Here is a 24,452-nt window from a genome sequence, read left to right on the forward strand (position 1 = left end):
CCATGGGGGAGCAGATATCCACCTGCAGCCCAGGGAGGACCCCACGCTGGAGCAGGTGGATGTGCCTGCTGTGGGAAGCCTGCACTGGAGCAGGCTCCTGGCAGGACCTGTGGTCCTGTGGAGAGAGAGGAGCCCACGCTGGAGCAGGTTTGCCAGCAGGACTTGTGACCCTGTGGAGGACCCACGCTGGAGCAGTCTGTTCCTGAAGGACTGCACCCTGTAGAAGGGACCCACGCTGGAGCAATTCGTGAAGAACTGTGGCCTGTGGGAAGGACCCACATTGGAGAAATTCGTGGAGGACTGTCTGCTGTAGGAGGGACCCCACACTGGAGCAGGGGAAGATTGTGAGGAGTCCTCCCCCTGAGGAGGAAGGAGAGGCAGAGATGACGTGATGAACCGACCGCAACCCCCATTCCCCGTCCCCCTGCGCTGCTCAGGGGGAGGGGGTAGAGAAAAATTGGGAGTGAAGTTGAGCCCAGGAAGAAGGGAGAGGTGGGGAGAAGGTGTTTAAGATTTGGTTTTATTTCTCATTACCCTACTCAGTTTTGACTGGCAATAAACTGATTTTCCCCAAGTCAAGTCTGTTTTGCCTGTGATGGTAATTGCCGAGTGATCTCCCTGTCCTTATCTTGACCCATGAGCTTTTTTGTTATATTTTCTCTCCCCTGTCCAGTTGAGAAGGGGAGTGATAGAGTGGCTTTGGTGGGCACCTGGCATCCAGCCAGGGTCAACCCACCATAACAGCGTAGAAAATGTAGGTGGGATGTAGATTTCTGTGCTGATTTAGGCAATTTTTATTCCTCCTGTAGAGCTTCAGGGCTGCTACTGAGCTCCTAACAGAGGCAGGGAATATGACTAAAATGTGTTTTTGCCCGAGAGAGATGCCAAGGGAGGTCAAATGCAGTTCTTTGATGCATCAGCTGGAGGAATGTTTCTGCATATTGACCCAACACAGTTATACAGTGCAACAGTCTGACAGCAGAGCGGGTCTTAACATGTTCTCCTAGGTGCTGCTGCTAACATCAATTACCCTCTCTGCTGCAGGCTGTGACTTCTGACTGCCAGCTCACAATCATCACTGTGCCAACACCTCATTCACTCTGCCAGGAAAGTTATCAGTTTCAATTAACATGCTTGTTCACTTTGAACACAACAGATTTCACAAATAAACCGTAAGGATCATCAGTGACCATATTCATTACCACGACATAAAGAGTCATCATAGGCTGATTTCTGCCTTGAACTTCTGCTCATACATCTGATGTTACTTAAAGACCAAAGGCTGCGTTAGCCATTAACTGAACTTCAACGTTAGCTGTTAACTAACCAGGTACAGCACTACTTGGTCTAGTCAGCTGAAGGTGATGTGTGCTTTGGCACTCTTAACCCTAGGCTGTTCCTAAGAAGAGCTATGCTCTTCTTGCAGGAGAGGAATGATAATTTTGCAATCAAATAAATATAATTTTGCTTACCAGAACACAGTCAATGGCAATTTTCATCATCTTCTCAGCCTCATTTATCTCCAAAGGTCTGGCAATAGATTCTGTTCTTGCTTCCTATGAAATAAAAATACACCAATATATTTAAACATTACACAAAGGAACTAATATATGCAGTGTGGTCAAGCAACAATGATATGATCATCTGCATAATAAATGGAGTAGGATGTAGTATTTATTCACCAAGGCTCAGATGATTTAAAGAACAGGAGATGATGAAAAAGTCAGTTAAGTGAGGCTGAGATTAACACTGAGCAATTAAGGTATCTTTTCAAAACAAGATAAGTGCTACTGTCTGAACTGCAAGTATTCTTGACTGCAGATTTTTGGAAAATGCACTGGTTATTACATGTTGAGCAAGGTATGCAACATAGCACAGAAGATTTAATCATCTTGACAACACGACCCATGAAAACAATAGTGTAGACAGATGAGCACAGTGTCACAAAAGTTGTGGAGCAACAAGCACTATGAACACATCTAACTCTGCCAGGCAGCTGGGACAGTCAGCAGGTGCCTCCTATGCCCACATGAAAATCAGATGATGTAGATATATGGGCTTCTCCAATTCTGATAACCAAGTGGTTCAGACTCCTCAAAAACAACCCCAGTGATCCTTGTTTAGATCCCAAAGGATGAAAAAAACCTCTTCCGCTCTCAGCAGTTTTGGTGACAGGTAGGCTTAGGGGTATTCAGCATGCACTTGTTTGTATGATGTCTTGTAACACTGACCTGGTCATTATATGAAAATGCTGGATTGCTACTGGGAGGAGAGGAGGAGGATTTTTCCAGTTGAATGTCCTTAAAATCATCTTATGTTGGCAAACCATTTGGTAACAGGTGGACAAAGATGGAAATAGTATCTCTCTAGAGAACATCTGACTAAGAATCTAAAAATGCTTTATACACATTGCAACAGGCTGTACCCAGCCTACAAGATGGATTCTGGAAGCAGATACAATTACTTTGTCAAGTTACCATGCCAGACACTCCAGGTTGCATAGGCCAGTACTAGCAGAGGCAGCCTAGCTCCCTCCCAACCAACTCAAGTTCAGGGAGTTGCATGGTAAACCCAATCAGGGAGCTCATCCAGCCAAAAAAATCAGCTTTTTGTGCTGAGCTCCCTGAATGAGCCTGCCACATGCTGCATGAAGGCTTTTTTTTCTGGCACAAGAAAAGAAGTAGAAGAAATATTCTGTTGAGGATAGTGACAGGAGCTACATCTGTTAGTGGCAGTAAGAGCTTATGCTGCCTAAAGCGCTTGTGAACATTCCCCTGTCCACACAGAAATACAAGCTCCAAGCAGCAGAAGGTTAATTTGGATTAAAATAAGATACAAAGAATCCACAATACATATTCCTGAATAACTCCATAGGTAGACACTTTTGGAGGAAGACTGGACAAGAATAATGTAGCTCAGTAGCTATTCTGAGAATATTATGCATTTAACAAGCTCAACAAAACCCCTATTTATTTGTGAAGACTTTGCCTGAACTGAAATGGCAGTCAGGATCAGCCTGGTGAAGACACTGCCCTGCTAATTGTACTTGGTTCTTCTTAGGGTAACAGCGAGATCTCTGCTACAGAGCAAATATATTTCAAACACAATAGTTTATCACTCAGCAGGGGGAAGGAAATTATTTTCCTTCCCACTTTCAAAAGAGATAAAAGAAACAGCCAAGGACCTTAGTTTTTAATTATAAATAACTCCCTTACCGATTTCCTTTCAGTAACCTGGTAAAACACCCACAAGTCACTGCAGTGTGTGTCAGGTCAGGGTAACTGATGGGTTTTAAATATTCTTCTGAGGATCTACCCTTTTAAGTTTTAATAATTTATACAAGTTTAATGCCTTCTCTTCTTCTGTCTTCCCTCTGCTACCCATGGAAGTTTCACATACAGACTGGTCTTCATGCAGAACTCCACATCATTTTCTAGAACAAAGTTCAGTCTTATAGTCACACCTGCTTGGAAAATGTGTCAGGCCAATGAAGAGTAGCATAAAAGCAGAAATTTGTATTTTCAGACTGCTGAATCAGGGCTGAACTGGAAAAGGAGAAGCTCAGGGCAATTAACTGCCTCGCACCCCAACAGACCAAGAGGAGAATCCAAGGGCACCATTACAGCTTCCATTACAGGAAATATATTTCAAAAATAAATACATGTTGAGGGTATCAAAGCTGTTGACAAATTTTTAATGGATGTTTGTATCAGCTTCCCTGGGTATCTGTCACTGGGCCATTTCCTGTTATCCTATGAAAAATCTCAAAGACAACACTTATTTTCAATATTTCTTTTCAGGAAAGACCCTGCAACTGGCCCTATAGAAGAGGATTAAAAGGAAGGCAGATCACATTAGAAAAATAAATACCCCACAAAGATTGTGAAGACATTAGGAAAAACATTTACTTTAAAATACCAGATTTGGTCAATTTAATCATTGTTAAGCCATTGGTAAATTAAAGAAAATTAATTTAACAAAAGCACTTTGACTTTCTCCGACACCCCACACGAGCGAATAAAGCACATTTTTCCTCCAGCCCAGCTCATCCTCACTAGTATTTCTTACCCAATATAAAATAGGCAGTAACAGGACAACTGAGATTTTTAAAACCTGGCTTTATACAAAGGCTCTTCTGTTCATGCTTAAATCTGTGGATACAAATAGGCTGTATACTTGAAGGCAAAACCAAATTTCTAAATTTGTCCAAATACCAGGTATTACATTGCCACTGGCTGTACTCACAATTCCTTGTGCTCAAAAAAAGTGTGCAAATGCAATGGAGCTGAAAAATACGGCCTCATTAATTTTCTTTTAAAGTAACGTACTCTTTGCAATTAGGTGTACTAATCAGAATACACATTATACTACTCAAGAGGTTTCCTTTAAATCAACCATTAAAAATAGAGTTCTCAGGAGATGAAAAATATAGAAAAAATTATCAAGGCAAGAGGAGGTAAGAAGCAGAACAATTTAGGACTATGCCTGGTAATTACAACTTGAGAAAAAAAAAACATATGCAAAACCAGAGGGGTATTCATGAACAAGCTGATTGTTTACCACTTACCAGTGCTTCCTGTTCAAAGTGTCCAAGAGCTCCCTGGCTATAGTTTTACATGATAAATACTAATTAAAAATCAGGGAAGCCAAGTATAAAATTATTTTTGATGAACTAAAGCTGACAATTATTAAAGAAAACACACGAAGGCACACAAGAGACACCATTTGCTGGCATTATTTATCCTCCCTGGTTGGACTAGTATTTGGTGCTGCATGGAAGGGCTGAGCCTTTAATTCTTCAAGTTTTGAATCTCACTTTGGACAAAGCCAATTAGAAGTACTAACAAATCAGTCACCTGGTTTAGACTCGAAAACTTCGTTTTCTTTGGAAATGAGAATTTCATTGCAAAGTAAGAAAGATTTTTAATCAAAGACTAGCTGACTGCCCAATCAAGCAGAACAAAGCACAGCCTGACAGGACGTTCCCCACAGGACATGAAAAGTTAACACTGAAGCCAGCTCTGCCCAATTTGCACCAGTTTTGGCATCAAAAGTAAAAATAAATTTCCTTAGAGCAAAACTGTACTGCAGTCATTTCAGGAAATAACATTGATCTTAAAGCCTTCAAAACTCCATCCGTCTAAAGAATTTACTTGTTTCAAATCTGCATCCATGCTGAGCAATGGTCCCTTGGGTCAAACACCAGCGAGGGAGAAGGCCACAGCAGATCTTCAGAGCAGAAGCCTGAGGTTCTGTCCACAGGAATTGGATCAGCAGCCAGCCTTCTGGAAGAGGCAATGAGCTGTGGTTCTGGCCGTTTGCTGCAGCAACCACCTTTTGGTGGATAAGTCAGCCTGACACAGGACCACAAGTTACCATTATTCTCACAACACTCAGTTTAGTGTCGCAGTACAGCTTCTTTCTGCGAAAAGATAACGAAGCAACTGGTTCATCTAACCAGGAGTTCTACCTTGCTCAGCAAAAGAGCATCCCACAGGATACAAATACAGACATAGTAACTTTATCAAACCCTCTTGCAGCTTCACTGTCAAACATCCAGCTAACCACAAAAAGGCTGGTTCAAATATAAGATGCAGAAAAGCAGCACAGGAATTGCATTTCCTGTCACTAAAGACCTGTTCCACAATGATCTGCAGCCTTAAGTTTCCTGGATGTGGAAATACATGGATCTCTCTGCCCCTTCAGGATCATTAGGGAATACCTATCTTTTATTGGAAGTATAGTACCTGTTAGGGTACATACACAACCTCTGAAATACATGGTAAAGTGCAGGTGACTCCATTGCCTGAACAAATGTGCCCACTGTCATCTTCCAGGTATGCCCTAAGTCTTGTATTGTATTTGCCATCCCTCTTCAAATGTCTTGGACACTCTCAGACATCTGAAGTGAGACTAGATGCCTATATTGCACCTGTTAAAAAGCACAGCACGGCTTTGTCATCTTCCTGAATAATAATAATAAAAAAAAACAACTCGCCACCAACAACAAAAAAAACCCAAGACAAAAAAAACAGATAAAAGCTCCTGAAAGTTTGGATTTCAGCCCACTTGCATGTCAAATATAAGACAAGAAGTATTCTATACTGATAATTAAAATTGTTGAGAAGACAAGACAAAACTCTCCAAATGCACCAAGAATTAGCAGTAAACACTATGGAGGGAACTGGTATGTTGTGAAGTATCGTATGGGCTCCACAGACCAAGCACTGGCAGAGGGTCAAGATACAGCTTCTAGCATCTTCTGACCTTAGCAGAAACTGGTAACAGCAAAGTGCACTTTCTAGGTACATCGTACCTAATGTTTCCATTTACCTAATGTTTCCATTGTGTGCAATTGTTACAATCTGATTCAGAATCCTTACATGAAGGACAAATGGGCTTAAGCTGCACCAGGGGAGGTTTAGGTTGGAAATTAGGAAAAATTTCTTTACGGGAAGGGTGGTCAAGAATTGGAACAGGCTGCCCAGAGAGGTGGTGGAGTCACCGTCCCTCGAAGTGTTCAAAAAATGGGTAGATGTGGCACTTTGGGTTTAGTCTAGTCTACCCTTGATTGGTTTAGTGTGGACTTGGTAGTGTAGGTTAATGGTTGGACTGGATGATCTTAAAGGTCTTTTCCAACCTAAACGATTCTATGATTCTATGTTGTGAGTCTGTTCTGAACTCTAGAAGCACTTTCACGGACTCAGTTGTAGCTTGGCTCATTTAGTTTAAATGTCAGACCTAGAATGGGAATAGCTGTACTATCGCTTGGCCTTCTACTGAAACTCAAGGAGCTTCTCTGAAAGTCAGTCAACTGTCAAGGTAGTAGCAGTAATGCTACCACTTGTTTATATGTGGATGTTTCTGCAAAGTGAAATAAGGTGCAAATTTTGAGTGCATTTGCTACTTTGCATTGTCTTGCATATGTTAATGTCCAAGAGGTAATCCATTCAACTTCATAGAATCATAGAATAGTTTGGGTTGGAAGGGACCTTTAAAGGTCATCTAGTCCAACCCCCTGCAGTAAGCAGGGACATCTTCAACTAGGCAAGGTGGCTCAGAGCCCCGTCCAACCTGACACTGAATGTTTCCAGGGATGGGGCATCCACCACCAATCTGGGCAACCTGTGCCAGTGTTTCACCACCCTCATCCTAAAAAATTTCTTCTTTATACCTAGTCTGAAACTTCATTACACCCCTGTTGATACTCCTGTCTCCCTGGGTGCTGCACTGTTAACATGGAACACTTAAATTCACACACTCCCTTGCTGCACAGTAATGTCACCATGCAGAAAGCCAAATGCACTTACTAGCCACAAAAAGCAGGGGCAGGATGCTGCTACCATCTCTGCAAATGCACCCCACCACTTCCCTTACTGAGAATTTTCCCCCAGGAGCTTTATAATTGGTTAACAATGAAGAGCCACTATTGCAAAAAACATTCTGCAAATATGTCCAGTGAAACATTTTCAATTAGTAATGGTTTTCCATCATTATGCAACAAAACCTGATAAACCAGCTTCCTGCATGCTTGATGTATGGATAAATAGATGCACATATCTTCTGAACTGCAGCAAGGAACCAAATCAAGTAATTAAGCATGACCAGCACACAAGTCACAATAAATGTGGTGTAATGTATGTATATACTGATGTGCTCAAGGTCTAGCAGAGGTTTCTAAACACCTTTTTTGTGATAAGGACCAGAAATGAAAGCTTTTTTCTAACACACTGGTCTTGCACCAAACATTTTTTGACCACAGGTTAAATCCTTCCTCATGTTTCAGGAGTCTGTAAGCCTGATGCATACAAAAGTTACCTCCTTGCTGCCACTGTTGCCTTCAGTCTTAGTCCAGGAAGCATTACATCCACTACTCCCTGCAAACCAGTTTTGCAACTATTGTTGGCCATGCAGGCAATAAAGCTCTCATTTTGAAGTGTTTGTTATTCAGGGAGTTTACTAACATGCACTGTGATCAAATTTGGCTGATATAGGGAATGGATCATTAGGCATTGTTACATATGAACAGGAAGGTACAGGAGGGACATTAAAAATAATCCAGACCTTCTGAAGGAATCTGATACTTCCTAGCAGCCTATTTTTCTCCTCAAGAGATTAAAGCTCAAGATAATTGAGAATTTTGCTGCTTCCAGGCTATGCTGCTTTCTTGTATGCTCATCTCAGCAGTCCACAAAGGGAATCCACAGAGACATTTCCCTACTCAGCAATGCAAGAGCCCTCAATCAAACACAGTGTCCAAAACCCTCTGGCTATCCCGATGTGTAAAAAGCATGCCACAAGAAGATTTGAGACAGAGAAACAACTGGAAAGCATAATTTTTCTGCAGACCAAAAAGAATCAGAAGGCCTGCCTAGCCAGATAAGAAGTAATCTGAACATATGCTTTATGACAGAAGAAACCCCTTACAAATGCTGGCATACAGACTGCTGAGGCAAGAAAGGGAACTTTAAACCTTTCCGACAGGCACAAATTTACGCTGCTCTGTTCCCTCCCTACACACCCCTCCAGGTCCACTGGTCTTCTGGTTCAAGAGCCGATTCCACTGAATTACCCTCAGCTTACAAACCCCAGCACATGCTTACTCTTATCCTCCTACATCTTTAAAAACCTCACCTTTAATTTGTTTCGTGTAAGGATTCATGGCACGCTGCTTTGGTAAAGCTTGGGTTAGTCCACAGGACTACAGGGTGTCACTTAATGGGTCCTTAACCAGGAGGTGGCCTGTGATGTCTCTTCCAGAGTCTGGCAAGGCAACAAGGAACACATCTCTTCTAGCAGAGCAAAAGCTAGGTTTGTGAGTGAATTTCCTAATATAAACAGATAGAAATGTCCTTAGGCAGCATGGACAGATGGGAGCTTGCTTTGTGTTTTTTAAAGGAGAAAGAGCAGGGTCATCAAAAAAGCAAGACACCCAGTCAGGCAAAAATCTTTTCAGTTTCTCCTTTTATCCCCATTCTTCTGTAACAAAACTAGAATTTCCTTTCCTTATAGATAACATACAAGAAAATCATAACCCTTCCTAAAGTTTTCTTAGGAAAAAAAGCAACAAAAAGAAGTGTATTTTTCAGCAGCATCTTTCAGACCTCAAAGATACATGAGGACATCATGCAAAGTTGCAGCAAAGGTAGGAACAGGCATTGTGTATGCAGCAATACCACCCAAAGAGATAGTTTAAACTTTTAATTCACATCAAGCCTTTGACTTCAGTAAACATTGCCATACAACTCAGGTTTCCGTTCCCAGCAAAGCTTAACCAGCAGTAAGTGGAGTGGCTGTTGTATGCCAGCAACAGAAATACCAGGTGGCCCTCTTTGGGCAGGAACAAAGGCATTTTAAATAGCTAAAAATAGCTAAAATAATTGTCCTTACGTTTAAGCCAGCACATTTTCCTCTTATGTAATTAAAATTTTGACATGGCGATACTTTGTGTGTCATGAAGGAAGGTTAGGAATAATGAACAACCAAAACCTCACCAGATATTCAGAAGACAGTGTTTCTGATTTAGCCCAATTAAGTGGAACTTCTTGCAGACTCATACAGGTTTTGACAAATGCTGTGACATACAAAAGATGGTTCAAAAGTTATTTTCTTCCCTGTCAAACTAGAATGGCTTTTCAAAACAGTCTAGAACTAAGCTACAAGAATGCAGACCTTCCAACTAGCTGACAAAATTATCAATGCACTGATGTAACTGGTCCCCAAACTGCAACAAGAAACATGCTATCCATCAATTTTTAGCTGATGCTGTGTCTTCAAGCTAAATACTCCTGGGAAGTTCACCACAAAATAATTTCTTACATAAAACACATCCACAAATGTTATATCCATGTAGTATATAACCATGGTTATGGTTAAAGCAATCTAAAATATACGACAGTTATTGATTCAACTACATCTTACAGTTGCAAGGTTTAATTTTGGCTTACCACTTTGTTATAAGCCCTTTTCCTCAAAACTGATAGGTTAGGTTTCGGTTAGAAGCAGGACAGTTCAAAAAAATTGAAGCAAACTAGGTAATTCTCCAGAGTTCTGGCAATTTCAAGTTACAAATTTCCGCTAGAAATCATACATGTGGCAACTTTGTAACCAAAGCACAGGAAGTGAGAGAAATTCGTTTATCAGCCTCCCCCAGGCAGTATCTGGTACCCAGAACTAACATTTGGCAGATGGTAAATGTTTCCAATGTTACAAATAAAATATTTTTTTGTAGTTAACTTTCAAAGGGTACTGAATAATGCAGCCATCACTCAAATCAGATCTACCTCTCTACAGAAAGAGTGGGTGGCAAGCTACAACAGTGTGAGCAGGGGGGAGGCAGGAAGGAAGGGTTCTTGAATCAAAAAGCTGTGAATAAAGAGATCCAAGTTAAATGTCCTTAGTGGCAACTCTTTTCATTGTAACTAACACCGTCTGGGTTCCACAGCTGGATCTAAATGCCTTTGGCTCTCCTAAGAGTTTAATTTGAGCTTTCACAAACTGAAGTCAGTTAAAAGCTTTAATCTACAAAATTACAGAAATTACTTTATTTACACAAAAGGATACACATGGAATAAACAGTTCGTTCACAGTCACAGATGCAGTAAGTGCCAAGAGGAGCATTAGAAAACAGACCCACTGCATTGCCTGTCTTCAGCACAAGCTAAGTACATTAAAAAAAAGATTATTTTCATCTTTCTTCAGTTCTACATGGCTTGGAGCTAATTTAGAGGTAAATAAAATGAAAACAACCTTGAGAAGGCCAGAAATCTTTATACCTGCCACCAGCACATAGACAGTTTTATTCTGGAATTTTTTTGCTTCATTCTCTTACTGCGTCTAATAATTCAGCAAGTCTAAGCAAGGCAGCTTCTTGACAGGCTCCTGCTAATGTGTCCACAGGATCTCTGGCAGTTGGAAAGTGGCAGGCACTCAAAGTCAGTCAGCTTCACTGAGGTGTTATAAATAGCCATGAATTTTTCCTTTTGGATTTCAGATGTTCAATGTAGGATAACTCAGGAGCGTCCTTCCTCAGCTGATCACAACTGACCTTGAAAGTCATTACTGCTTTATTTTGTGCTAAGGGATTATTTGGATCACCTCATCACCGCTCCCTCCCCCCAAAGATTCATCTTGCCATTTTCCCCATGAATGACCAATCATCAGCTGTTACAGGGTATAGAGGACCACTGACTTTTCTAACATCTTTTGGCCGTTTACCAGACTGCAGCAGTTAGCTGTGTAGCTCCAGAGGCAGCCACCACACGTAAAACCTGAAGTGAATGCATAGTGAAGCGGTGCTGCATTTTGCCCGAGTACTGACATTGTTGCTGCTTTTCTCAATTTTGGGCTTGACGGGCTTAATCACAGCACTGGTATTTTCAACTTCTACTTCTTTTAATCATCCTAAGCATTTAGTATTGTGTATGAAGAGAGAAAAAGAAATCCAAATAAAATCTCCCATCCACACCTCAAATCCAAATCAACCTCCACCTTCCCCATCCAAAAAATAAGCTAGAAAACAGGTTAAAGAAAACCAGAACTCAAAGTGTCTAGTTACTCTTCCAAAGCTAGTTGTAAATATTCTGAAAATTAAGGCTACACAGTAATGCAATGGAGAGAAAGTCCCCTGGCAGTAAAGGAAACAATGAAAATGAAGACATACATCTCCATGCATAGAATTTGCTTTTCACCTAGGGATCTCACTGTGTTGGACCAAAACTCATTCATCAACTCCACTACATTCTATGAATTCCACCTTTGCAATTTCTATGCTCTAAGACTGGGACCAGTAAGACTGGAAAATGCAAACTTATCTTGCAAATGTAAGGCTTAAGTGAGTTTTAAAATAAAATTTCCGTGTCTCCACCACTGCACTGCCACAGGACACCAATGACCTATACTGTGCTCATCCACAGTTGGTCTAGAAACAAGACAGCTTCAACAGAATTCCACATTTAACTCCAAAGATCCTTTGATCGAGTAGGACTTTTCATCCCTTTCCTCCTTCGTGCCGAATTGCTCCCTAAAGTTAACTGGGCCAAACTCGCGTTTAACGGTTACCTGACAGTGCAGGTGACACAGCCATAATAACACACATGCATCACCTCTACTTCTCCCTGTCCACACCTGGTGCTCCACAACCCACTGCACAAGTCGGGATCTGCTGACAGCACAAAAGGAAATCTCTTCACCTATCTGCAGGGCTGGAACCAAATGGCTTCTCTTCATGTATAAACGTTCTACTGCTTTAGGATTGTTAGTGAGGAAATGACGCCGCCTTCTTTTTCAAATATAAAATCTGATTTCTTTTTTAAACCAAAAATTACTTCTGTGATTTTCATCTGATGAGAAAAGTATGGCTTCCTCCCTGCCCCCAAAAGTCTTAACTAATATCATCATAGTCTGGATTCAGCAAGTGAAGGTTTTGTTTCTTCCTCTTTCTTAATTTTTTTTTTTTTTTTTTTTTACATTATAGATTAACTTTGAAAGCAGTTTACAGATACATAAGAACTATATATTCAGTCAGGCAATAATGTATTTGCAAAGGCATCAGAAAAGCACAGTACCACATTTCCAAGAAAACAAATATAGACTTAAAACTTTCCCAACAAAATACACACATACATCACTGTGTATCTACAATACATCTAATAGAACCATTCCCTTAATAAACTCTTTTCTAGCTGAAATTTGTTTTCATTCTGAAAGTAATTTATTAAAAAAAAAGTGTTCCATGACTTGGAGCAATAAAATTTGTGTAATGTATAAGGCTTTTCTACACAGTTTCTGTAGAAATTATGTGCAAAAAGAACTCCAATAAAGAAAGTAAAGGTTGCGACACAAATTAGAGTCAACATTTCTAAAGGAAATAATGAGTTTTACTTCACTTTTTCCCAGTGATCTTTCCCCGAAAGCTGCTCAGACTACGAGAACAGACCTAGTCAACCCATTAGTGCCAAATACTGGCATTTCTTTTACAGTTACTGGAAAATGAAGCAGTATTCACTTAGGATAGAAACAAGATATACCATCAGTCTGCTAAGCCTAGGTAGGAAGATCCTTCATTTAAATATTTGGAAATGGATGGATTGGAAAAAGAAGGAGAAAAAAAAAAAAAAAAGAGTTTCAGGGAGCATAAAAAACTACTATGTTTTCAAATTCATTAAAACAGTATCACAGCTGTCAATGCATTTTAGTATGTGCAACATGTTTCAGGACATAAACTGTAATAAAAAATAAACCATACTGCTCCCCTATCGCCCTTTAATAGCACAATCCCTCTGCCAGTGCAATTTACTGTGTGCATTACTTAGCCATGCAACGTCAAAAGAAAATAAACAATGGAAATCAATAATCTTCACATTAAAAAAATAATAGAAGCAACCTTAGATTAACAGCAACTAATTTGATATCTACAGACAAAGCTTTAATTCCCCACATGAAGCCAGCATTAACTGCAGTTCTATTTCTGCCCGCCTGGAATCAGGTGGGAAGGGCAGGCAGAAGATGCCATCCCTGTGATCTTCTGAGCACCTCACCAACTCTGTGAAGGATCCAGGGAAGATGTGTGAAATGAAGAAGGGCAATTCCTTACTGCCCTCAACACTGGCTACTTAGCAAGAACTGCAGCTCCTCTGACTTCTGTGGGCATTATCAGACCTAACAGCGATGGAAGAAAACAGCAGCATTTGGCTCTAAGCCTCTCATTTGATGAGCAAATTTCATACATCAAGTGAAAGGCAGAGTTGGGTGCTTATAATTAAAAAAGGATAACTTGACAAATTCCACTGAACAACTGGTTACTGCAACCTCACAGCTTTTAACCTGAAATCTATTTGCTTTGCTACAGGCTCAAGTCTCAAACTTGTCACGCGCTTATGTACCAAAGTTGCCATTTAACACAGAAGCCAAAAATGGGTTCTTCAGGTTTAACAAATCACTGAAGAAGGCTGGAACCAGCCAGAAATCATAAGGAACAGAGCATGAAAGTCTCTTCTGCTGCTCCCTGGAGGTTCTCACTGTGCTGTCATAGTGTCATCTTGTGCCTTTAGGATATAAACTCAGAGCTAATGAGATTGAAGCAAAGGTCATCTTTCCTAAGACAGGATTTCTTAAGGACAACAAGTTCAATCTGTCAAACCTTTTTGGAAAATACAAACTGTGTAACTATATAAGATTAGTTAGCCTCATCTTGTGCGCTCAGTCATTACGCCACAAGAAACATGCACTTGCAGCTGTATATAAGAAATACTGTCCTTTTAGAAATTGCACCTTTAAATAGTCTTCCATTGAAGATTTCTTAATAGACCCAACGAGAAGTGGCTGCACTGAAGCACTTACTCATCTCTTGATTTTTCATTTCATGCTTTCAGCACACTGCACTTGTGCAAGTCCTTTTTCTAGGGCCCAGTTCTAAAGTCAGTTGGACTCCTAAAAGCCTTGCATTTGAAGTGATTAAACAATGGCCAATTTCAAACCAATGCTTCAGTACTTTATAAAAATGCTGCCTTATACTGACCTGTACTTGACTTTTTAGTGGAGTTCTTAGGGATGCTGTACACAGAAAAAAGGGTTTAATGCTCTGAAGCAAATATTAACACATTAGGCAGCATTTGTGTGAAAACTATTTCAAAGCCAAGAAATTAAGCAAAGAATGCAAAATGAGAAGTGACTGATTAACAGTTTTGTGACAATCATGTATGTTGAATTAAACTGGCTTATCACTTCTCTCTCCCTTCTGAAACATTAATGCCTTTCACACTGCTGCATACCATGCTGACTTATGTATCTAGCAGAAAAGGCAGTGTTCCACAGATAATCTTCCCTGCATACCACCTACCCTTTGAAACACTTGTACTCCATCAAACAAGGATCTGGGAGCATTAATCGTCAAGACACACAGTCTACAGTTCTTACAGGGTGCACTTCCTACAGCTCAGATGTGGCAGATCTGAAGATTACCGAAACCAGTACTAGAACATTCAGGGTTTCCCTTCTTTAAATGTCTATTTCCAGAAAATGAATAACCTCCAGCATTGCAGATAAATGCATTTAAGAAAATAATTGAAAGACTTATTGGCAGTCTTTCTAGACACTTCTGTGACTTCATGCAACAGCTTGTGATTTTACAACTAAGCTGAAGAATATGCCTTGTATGTACCCTGCAAGCTTGCGAGCCCTTCAATTACTGTAACAGAAACAACAAGCCTTGCACTTGGAAAACTAATGGCATTAATCATTTATCTTTCAGAATATATCTATCCCCACCACTACAACGTACATATAAAGCTAATATTTCCAAACAGTTTTACAGAGAGTATTTCAGTTCCCTGCTAAAGATAAAATGCCAAACTGTTCTCTCAGGCTTACTGCAATCCAAGTATGAATATGAGTGGGAAGGAAATGCAAACTTTCAGAGCCATTCCTTCAAACTCACAGAATATTCATTTTAGATGCAGCTGTTAAGAAGAACTACTGGTACTTTTTTCACCTTTTTCCTTTGCAGCACCCAATGAACACAAGTTCTTATACATTCTCCAGTGTGTACTTACCCTTAGTTCAACTTCTTTGCCAAGTAAGTCATATAGACTCGCTCCTTTGGAGGTAATTTCAGAAGCAAGCTGTCTAGCTGCCTTCAAGTCAGCAATCTGGAAACACAACAGCAGCACTGAATAGCAGAAGAGAATCCCCAATATCACAAAGAAAATCCATGACAGATTTTTCCCAATTTGATGTTAAAATTGCATAGGAGGTCAGCACAGTGGCCAAAACTCTACTATACTATTGAAGAACTTGTCCACTGGAATCAGACTGAGCCTGTCTCTTTGCTTTAAAATGGTCTAAATGAGGCACCATTTAGACATAGGCTTCTGGGTGAAGCCCCAGCCACTTTAGGCCAACAAAAAAAACCCCGCAACCTCCTCAAAACTGCGACTCAGCCAGTTGTTGGTTCATGTGCTGCCCAGGGCAAAGGGAAACATCACCTTTTTCATATACAAAAGTAAAAAGTATCTATATCAAAAGGTATGTGACTAGCACATTGCATAGGTAATGAATACTGATCATCTACAAGTTGTTTTTTCATTATTTCTTCAGACAGACACACTAGACTTACATAGAGGAAAAATCACCTGTGGTTCTGCCATTTTTTCAAGAATGGTAGTATTATTACCTAACAAGCAGACATGACATAGTATATCTATAAAAGAATCAAAGACTAAAAATATTAGAATATAGAAGAGATGCTAAAACTAAAAAAAAGCAGTAACAGGAATTCCTCTTATTTAACAAAGTGTTGGGTTTTTTTTTAATATCTACAGATAACATTTATTTTAAGGGCTTGAACAGCTTTGATGTCTGTTAGGGTAACATGAAGATTTCCCTTTCCTTCAATGCAAACAGGCTGAAAACCAACTTTCAGTCAGCATTTTGCAAACTTCCGCCGTTGCAACAAGGTTAGTAGACAGAAAATAGTCTTTATTCTGGCCTACTCCAATATTTCTATGATTTCAACAGCAGTCCAAACCAAAGATAACCAGTTTTGCCACTGTTGCCTTGTATTATGCTTCTGCTTGAGAATTCACAGAGATTAAAACAAATCATAGCATATAACCTCAACTACAGAAAGTATGAGTTAAAACCGTACCCACTCCCTTGCGAGAACATTCTCTACTTAAGTTTCAGATAGAAAATGGATTTGTTTTTCATAAGTTAACACAAAACCTCTGCCCAAAGCAAGAGTACAAGTTTTCCTTACTTTTGAGCCAAGATCAAACTTGAACTTGCTGCTGTCTTCCCCACTCACATCTGCACGCTCCACTCCCTTAGTATTCATAGCACCACAAAGCACAGAGGTGACCTTTAGCAGTTCCTTCACTGCATAGCCATCTGCCTGGTAAAGCTTCTTAGTGTTGAGCTTTATGTGAGCTTTGGTAGCCTTTGGGAAGAAAGAATTAATTCATTGTGTCATAAAGAACAAAATCCTCATTTACCTCTTTCACACTTCACTTGAAAGCTCTTTTTGGGGGCACCATGCTCTGCTTTACAGAAATAAATCTTCCTGTTTGGAAACACAAGTTTGCCTCATCATATTACTAATGTTTCTAGAAAAAATTTTCTGAAACATGTGCACTTTCTGCATGTCAGAACATTTGCAGATAATTGCCAGAATGAAAAAACTCAAACTATCCATTAATTCTTCCCTGCATGAATATCAGCAAAAACCCTGTGCACCACTTAAATTCAAATTAAGTTTAAGTGGAATGTAAGTGCTGCCCAGGTCTTGTGATGATGCTGCAGAGAGGTAAATTTCACCCTTAATGAGTTACAAGAATAAGATCAATTATCCTAATTTAACTGTCTTCTCTTCCAACAGTACCTTCAGAACATTTTGTTTCTCTCAAATTTTTCCCTGCTATGATATTAGTGATTTTATTCCCTTGTCTTCCATCCCTGAAAAGTACAGACAGACCAGTAAGGAAAAGAAAAAAACACATTAAAAATTACAACATTATCTTTTTTATACTTTAAAATAATAAAGGGGGAAAAAGAGCATAATAGAAATGATACATCTGTCACAGAAAGTACACAAATGTTGTTCTTGAAATTCCTGACAAGATTATATTATAAAAGAATAGCCACAAGGAGCCAACACCAAACTTCAGGTAAAACTTGAGGCAGTCTTCCTGGCGGCACGACTAAACAAGCAAGCAAACAAAAATTGATCACCAGTTATGAATACAAAAACTAAGCATCTAAATGACTTAACATTTTCTTTTCAGTATCTTTTAAAGATGAAACTTCTGCTAAAATGCTTATCCTTTGGGAATACTGTGTGGCAGAAACAATCTATCCACGACTCACTTGTGGTATTACACAACTTTGGTATTACAGTGTTACCGTAAGCAATTCACACCCCCCTAGGGCTCTGACAGTGCAAGACCTTCAATCTGGGGTAAAAGACTCAAACATTAAAATGGTTAGTACAAGTTTTGCCCACTCTGCACTGAGCTTCACTCAATAACTGACTGCAGGAAAATTTCCTGTGAAACTAAAGAGAGAAAGGACCATGGATTTAGCTCCAACTTTTCAAAGAACAAAGGAAACAAAGCAAATAGTTGTTGGCCCATGTTTCTTCATATGTATCTTGTCAAACTTTATGACTTCACAATCAGACACAAAGTGGAAAGCCAGTTCTCCTTCCTTCCCTTTCAGTAGAAGGAATCTAAAAAACTAATCGTAGAAACAGTAGGTATTAAATTTTAAGAGAAGCAGGTCATTAAATTGACAGAATCTGTTAAACATCCCCTACACAAAGAAGACGAAAGCATCACACCATAAAGGATGTTCTTAAAGACAGGAATTCCAATTTGAGTTCCATTCAACCCCAAGAGAGAAAAATCAATGTCTAGTAAAAGGAAAAAAAAAAAAGTTTCTTCACTCAAAGACTACTTAAAAAGAGGAAAAAATACACACACAAGCACATATATTTTTCAGATCAGCATAATGGCATTGCTTACTCAAGAAGGTAACTTCATGCTTGGAAAGCTTGAGAGCGTCACTTGTTTTCTAACAACTCTAAACAGTTTTAAAGTATCATTAAAAATCACCTGCATCTATTCTGAAGATCAGATTATTACAATGCAATAGAAGAGAGAAATAGAAATATACTGCAAGAACAGCATCAACAGCCAGAAAGTTTGCTTTACTTTAAAATCTGCTTTGTTATTATCATAGAGCCAAATTTTGACAGCGTGATGGAAATGCAAGAACAGCCCAGGGAAGAACCAGAACTCCCAGCCGAGTGCTCCAACCATTTGGTTGTAGAGTCATGGTCTTTAGCCTGTCTAGCCCAAACATTTTGCATTCTTTCCTGTACAACAGCACATTCTCAACAGGAAGAATGAGGATTGCTCTCATCTCCCTGGCTTGTTTAATACTTAGGATAGTCTCCTGGGTACTGAAGCAGTGGCTCTAAATCTCCACAGGCTGAAATGGGAATTGAACACATGATACTTCCCGGAAAGCACTCAGGAAGATTATTAGCAGACATCGCACCAACTGCTTCTCCCATCACTTTTTAAAAAACAAGTATGTCTGCCTTTTGCAAAAGGTTTGGTACCTTGGTTTGCTAAGTATGTTTTCATGAATGCATTTTGATGAGACTAAACTCATCAGAGGCTTTTTGCTGCACTCTACCTCAAATTTGGATCCAAGTGGGCTTGAGCAGGAGCCAGGTATTGAGCCACACAGATTAGGGCAGTTCTAGGTGGGCAAACGATTAAAAAACCACATAACACAACCCTGCAGGCACTTCAGGAACTTTTGGGTCCAAAAAGGAGACATTTGGCAAGTTCTCAAACTACCAGTAAAACAGAGCAATACATAATTTGTGTAAAAAATTAACACATCTTTACTCCTTATTCAGTAAAGGAAAGCAATACTCCAGTTCTTATATTTCATTTCACATATATATATATATATATATATATAAATCTATCCTGATGTTCTCTTCTGAGACAAATCTGTCTCCATCAAATCTCACATCTGGCTACGGATGCATAAAGCTATTAGCTACCGGAGAAGATAACTGTGGATTCCATGGACAGTGAATTATTAAGGAAATGTCTACAAGCTTTTCTCATTCTGAAAATGCTGAAAACCTACAATAATCCCCATACTATCTTGTAATATTAACTGAGACTAAGTACAGGATGATTAAAGAAATTTCCATTAATTTCATTTTCTGAATCATATTATGTAATTCTTCAAAACCCTTGGGATTTCTTACATGAGATAAGCTATTAAAAGAAAAATGTATGCATAACATTATTTCTGCTTCCATACTTGTCCTCTTAAAACATGCTTGATTTGAAGGGGGGAAATCCCTCGAAACAAAATAGATCTGTTCACCATCTCTTATGATGCTCCAAGGCTCAAAATTAATTCTGGTATGTACAGAAGCGTATCATGCTCTGAACATAGTAAAATTAAGAATTAAGAAAATTTATGGTGGACATCATCACAAATCACAAGAGAAAAGCTGGCTTGGTTATAATGTAATTTTAATATAATTTTAAAATTCAATAAAGTATTGTAAGAAATTAATCTTTGGTATTAGCATAAAGACTTCCATGGCTTCCAGACCCACCTGCAGCTCCATTAAGTTTTTTCCACCTGATTAAGAGTGCTATGCAAGTGTGTCATAACAGCAAACACCACTCATGCTGCATCAAAATAACAAGAATCATATGAAGGACAATGTTATTTTATTCCATGAGACTAAAAAAGCTGATGGCCCAATTCAAGTATGCTCATGCATAACATGATAAAAGATTTAAGACAAATATGGTTCGATCTAGTAAGTGAGAAGGCTCATACAACAGAATACCAATATATGATTCTATATCATAATGAAATCTTCAGAAGTTATGACTATTCAAGCACACAAAAGAATTGGGCATCCAAAGTTAGCAATAAATATGATGGGATCTCTTCTGAGCCCATTTAAATGGGTTCAAAAAAATTTCATATCTACAGCTATACCTTCCACCAATACATTTTTCTAAACATGAAGCGATAAGGATAAATATTGTTTCAGCATTAGATGTTTAGATCCCAATTCTGCAAAGAGATGTACTGAAATTGTGTAGAATTATGTAAGAGCATGCCCTGGCCTGTTCAAGTTTGTAACAGCACAAGACATACAATACTGCTTAAGAATACAATACTTACTCAGCCACTCGTTGCGAGGAAATTGCAAGGGGTTAAGAGAGAAAGCATTAAAGCTAATATGGAACCAGTATTTCAATGTGCTTAGGCAGACTTACCATGAACTGAGCTACTGCCTTAATGAAGAAAACCCGGTCCTGTTCTGTCTCCACATCAGGAGGAATATCAGTCTGAGGTTCATACCTGTGGAAAGAAGCATGCGTAGATTCTCACAAGAAATACATGTGCAATGTTAAAGAGACTGGTTCATTTGTGAGGCAAAAAATCAAACAAAACAAGCATGTATGAGACTGGAAAAATAAGTCTTCAGCTCCTAGTCCAGACTGGGGTATCCAGCCCCTGCAATCCATACAATGGGTTTGTGTACAAACTGCAAAAGCTGTAAAACCTGAGACAGTTCTCCAGAAGGAATTGTTACTGTGGGGTCCTGAATACATCTTTTCAGTTGGATTTGCAAAGGAGCAAAATTAAGCTGGCTCAATCAAGTCTGTGAAATACTTATTTTCAGAAGTAATTTACTACTTAAATCACAAGCTGCTTATATAAATCAAACTCAACTTAATCATGTGTGGCTTCACAATTTAAAACACCAGGCATACAACTGAGTTAATACTCCCAGTCTTTCCAGTGATATGTTAAAATGACTTGTACTAGACTACTATTGTTGGTAATAACAAAAACAGCCACCTTGTCCTTTAAAATGTTATGACACTTTTCCACGCTCTCAAAATACACAAGAAAAGTTCACACTCAGACATCATTTCAAACATATTACTTTCAAAAGTAAACAAAACTTATGAAAAAGCAAATTGAAAGATTGTGAAATGCTTTTAAAAAAACACTAGTGAAATACAGAAACTTCTAGAAGTCACCAGCCTACAGGAACCAGGGAAGACAAAAAGTAAATTCCCAGTCTCATAAAAGGCTTTGAGATTTTCAGCATTCAGACAGGCAAAAAAAGCATCTTCGTTTTCAAATCACATTTGAAATTATGAGTAAGGCACATGCAAAGTAGCCTCTCTGCTATAAAGTATAATTAAAAGGCTTCTAGAAGCTGGAAAAGCTGTCTGCCTGTGTCAAGTGTAATTCTGACTCGTAACAGAAAAGGCTGCCAGTGTTCAGTTGCTATTTGGTCTGGAAGTGAATCACTTCACTATTAGGTATAGGGTTCCCAGTAATCTTTTAAAAGCTTAAACTTCTGTGTTATAAGTGTTCAGGTTCATTAGAGAAACATATTTTTAAAACAATATTTTGTTTTCTTTCAATTGCTCTGTTATTTTACTGTTACATACTAGGGGGGACACTGATCTATGTTTTTACGAGTTGAAAACAACCAGTAATTTAGATCCTCAGTGTAACAGCATATTTTAAAGAATATTTAGGTAACTTAATCCAAGTAATTTTGAATGGTTGTAAGTATTTCCCTATTTTATTATAACTGCAACAGTATTCAGCAAATTTCTAACAGCTCAGTAATTAAACTTAATGGATACTAATTACGAATCCAGACCAAAAAATAGCAATCAGGCAAATGGGTCACTGTCATATTTTCAACTGTAATATTCTACCTTATGTGTAGCTTAAAAAACTTATTTTATTTTTTCAGTTACATGGGAGAAGAAGATTATGTATAATTTTATTAGCACCTGAAGTTTCATAAATATTGAACCAAAGTCTGTCCATGGGTTAAGTGGGTGTAAAACTACAACTGGATAGTAGTAGATTAGTACTGTATCATTTTATTTTTTTTAAACATGGCATGGATGCTAGACAATACCAGGTTGAACCAATAACAATTGTAGCAACAAGGTAAGAACTAACTATATCTTCATAAGTTCTCACTATGTATCACCCTGTTTGGGGTACAAGGTCAGATACAGACAGAATAGTAACAGAGTTTGTAGAATCTGTGAAAGAGATATATGGCTACTCTTGAATAAGTATGTCCACCTTCAGCATGCTATCTCTGCCAGGACTGAGTCATTGTATTTTCTACTTCAGCTACTAAAACACTATTTTTTTTTTTCAGTTGTATAATTAAACTAAAAACCTGCAAACTTAACTACCACATTTTCTGTCTGATATTTAGAAAAGTAGATCTCAAAGAATGACTAAATATCATTATGTTCTTCTTTAAACTTCTTAATACAGTTTCACACCAAAACATCAGCTCCAAGCATACATATCACATCCCAGCATCAGCCCCAACATTTGTTAGCCTAATCACCAACCTTTTCACTAGCCAGAGAAGCACTTCTGAAACAAGCATGAAGTTTGGGGTGTGGAAATTCTCCATCGATATGAGTCGGGGATACCCCAGTGCCCTCATCATCTCAGTAAAATCTGAAAAAGAAGCAAGAGCAGGGATTCCTTCTTACATGTCCAACATGGACATTACCAAGAACTCTGGTTCCCACAGCATGCTGTTCATTTACCATTAGATATGCCCTGTTCAAAATACTGTTAAAAAAAAAAAAACCACACCACCAAACCAAAACCCTGAATGGATTAATTAAAAATATAACATAATTTCAATAGAAAACATGCCAGAGTAAAAAGGCGACTTTTTAACAAGGGATTCACTGGGCAGAAACAACGTTAAAACAGCTTTTCTCTACAAAACACACCATTTAAATGAAGTTAACCATGGACTGCGGTGATCACCACTATGCAGAGACTCGGCTACCCCAGTCCTCTGCGTTCATTGCGCCCCGTTAAAGCGCAGCCTGCCAGTCAATTTAAAGAAAGGCTGCAACCCTGCAGCCAGCTTTCCTGCAACCGGTCAGACCCCGAGCGCCCCTCACCCGCCCGCGCTGCCTCCTGGATCTCTAAGTGAAACTACAGGGCAAGAATTAAAGGACAAGCGGGACCCGCTCGGCTGCTGAGGCACCCAACGGGGCCGGAGCTGCTCTGCAGACCCCAGCCAGCCGCGGCAGCCCGGGGGGCTTCGGGGGGCCGAGACCCGGGGGCTGCCGCGTCCCCCCGCCCCAGACCCCGCTCGCCCCGCGCCCCTCAGCGAGGCTCCTCACTCCGGAGGTCGCGGAACGACATCGCCCGGGAAGCCGCGGGCCTCTGCCTGCCGCCAGCGCACTAGGCCGCGCCGCTCGTCTCCATGGCAACCCCCCTACGGCGCAGCAGCCGGGCCAAACTCCTGCGGAAAGCGAAGCGCGGGCCAGGCCCTGGCCGCCGGCCCCTCCCGGCGCTGGCTCTGCCTGGGGCACCTTCCCACCGGCCGGGCCGGCGAAAGCTGAGCGGCTCCGTGAGGCGCCCGGCCTCCCCTTTGCTCTGCAGGGTGGTGGGGCCTGCTAACGAGATGGCCGCCCCCGAAGTGCAAGCCGTCCCCACTGCCCGGGCCAAATGTGGGACGGCCTGCACGTCATGGCTGTTCCCTGTGCGCTGGGGGATGGCGCCGGGACTCCGCAGCTGCCTGCTGCTGCACGCCAGCCACCCACCAGTGCTCTGAGGCGACATCCAGCTGGGACAGGAGCTTTGCTGAGCCTGTCTTTAATGTGTTGTTCAGGGAGTGGGGAGGGAAGGCTGGGAGCCATCATCAGTTATTTTCGGAGAAGACTCAATAGCGCCTGTGCCACATTAAACCGTGGCTGCTGTGGTTTGAGGAGAAGGCCATGCTCCCCCACGGGACAGCACAACCATCACCAGAGATGTGAAAACCCATGTCCTCACCTTGCCCGAGCGGACACAAACCCAGCACTGCTGCATCC

At 40.1% G+C, this 24,452-nt stretch overlaps 1 protein-coding gene across 2 annotated transcripts in view; it reads right to left on the reverse strand.

Moving 5' to 3' along the window:
• The window catches only part of CLUAP1 (clusterin associated protein 1), a 69,703-nt gene extending 45,922 nt beyond the window's left edge, over nt 1–23,781 (reverse strand). For both annotated transcript variants that reach the window (XM_075719062.1, XM_075719061.1), the window contains exons 1-6: nt 23,760–23,781; nt 22,962–23,073; nt 20,829–20,913; nt 16,757–16,936; nt 15,552–15,647; nt 1,473–1,556 (exon numbers count right to left, since the gene is read on the reverse strand). In XM_075719062.1, coding sequence (XP_075575177.1) covers nt 1,473–1,556; nt 15,552–15,647; nt 16,757–16,936; nt 20,829–20,913; nt 22,962–23,073; nt 23,760–23,781 — 579 coding nt within the window. The remainder of the gene's footprint in view (nt 1–1,472; nt 1,557–15,551; nt 15,648–16,756; nt 16,937–20,828; nt 20,914–22,961; nt 23,074–23,759) is intronic.
• Between the last annotated feature and the right edge of the window lie 671 nt (nt 23,782–24,452).

Source organism: Pelecanus crispus, chromosome 11 (genome assembly GCF_030463565.1).
Source record: "Pelecanus crispus isolate bPelCri1 chromosome 11, bPelCri1.pri, whole genome shotgun sequence".
NCBI classification, from domain to species: domain Eukaryota; kingdom Metazoa; phylum Chordata; class Aves; order Pelecaniformes; family Pelecanidae; genus Pelecanus; species Pelecanus crispus.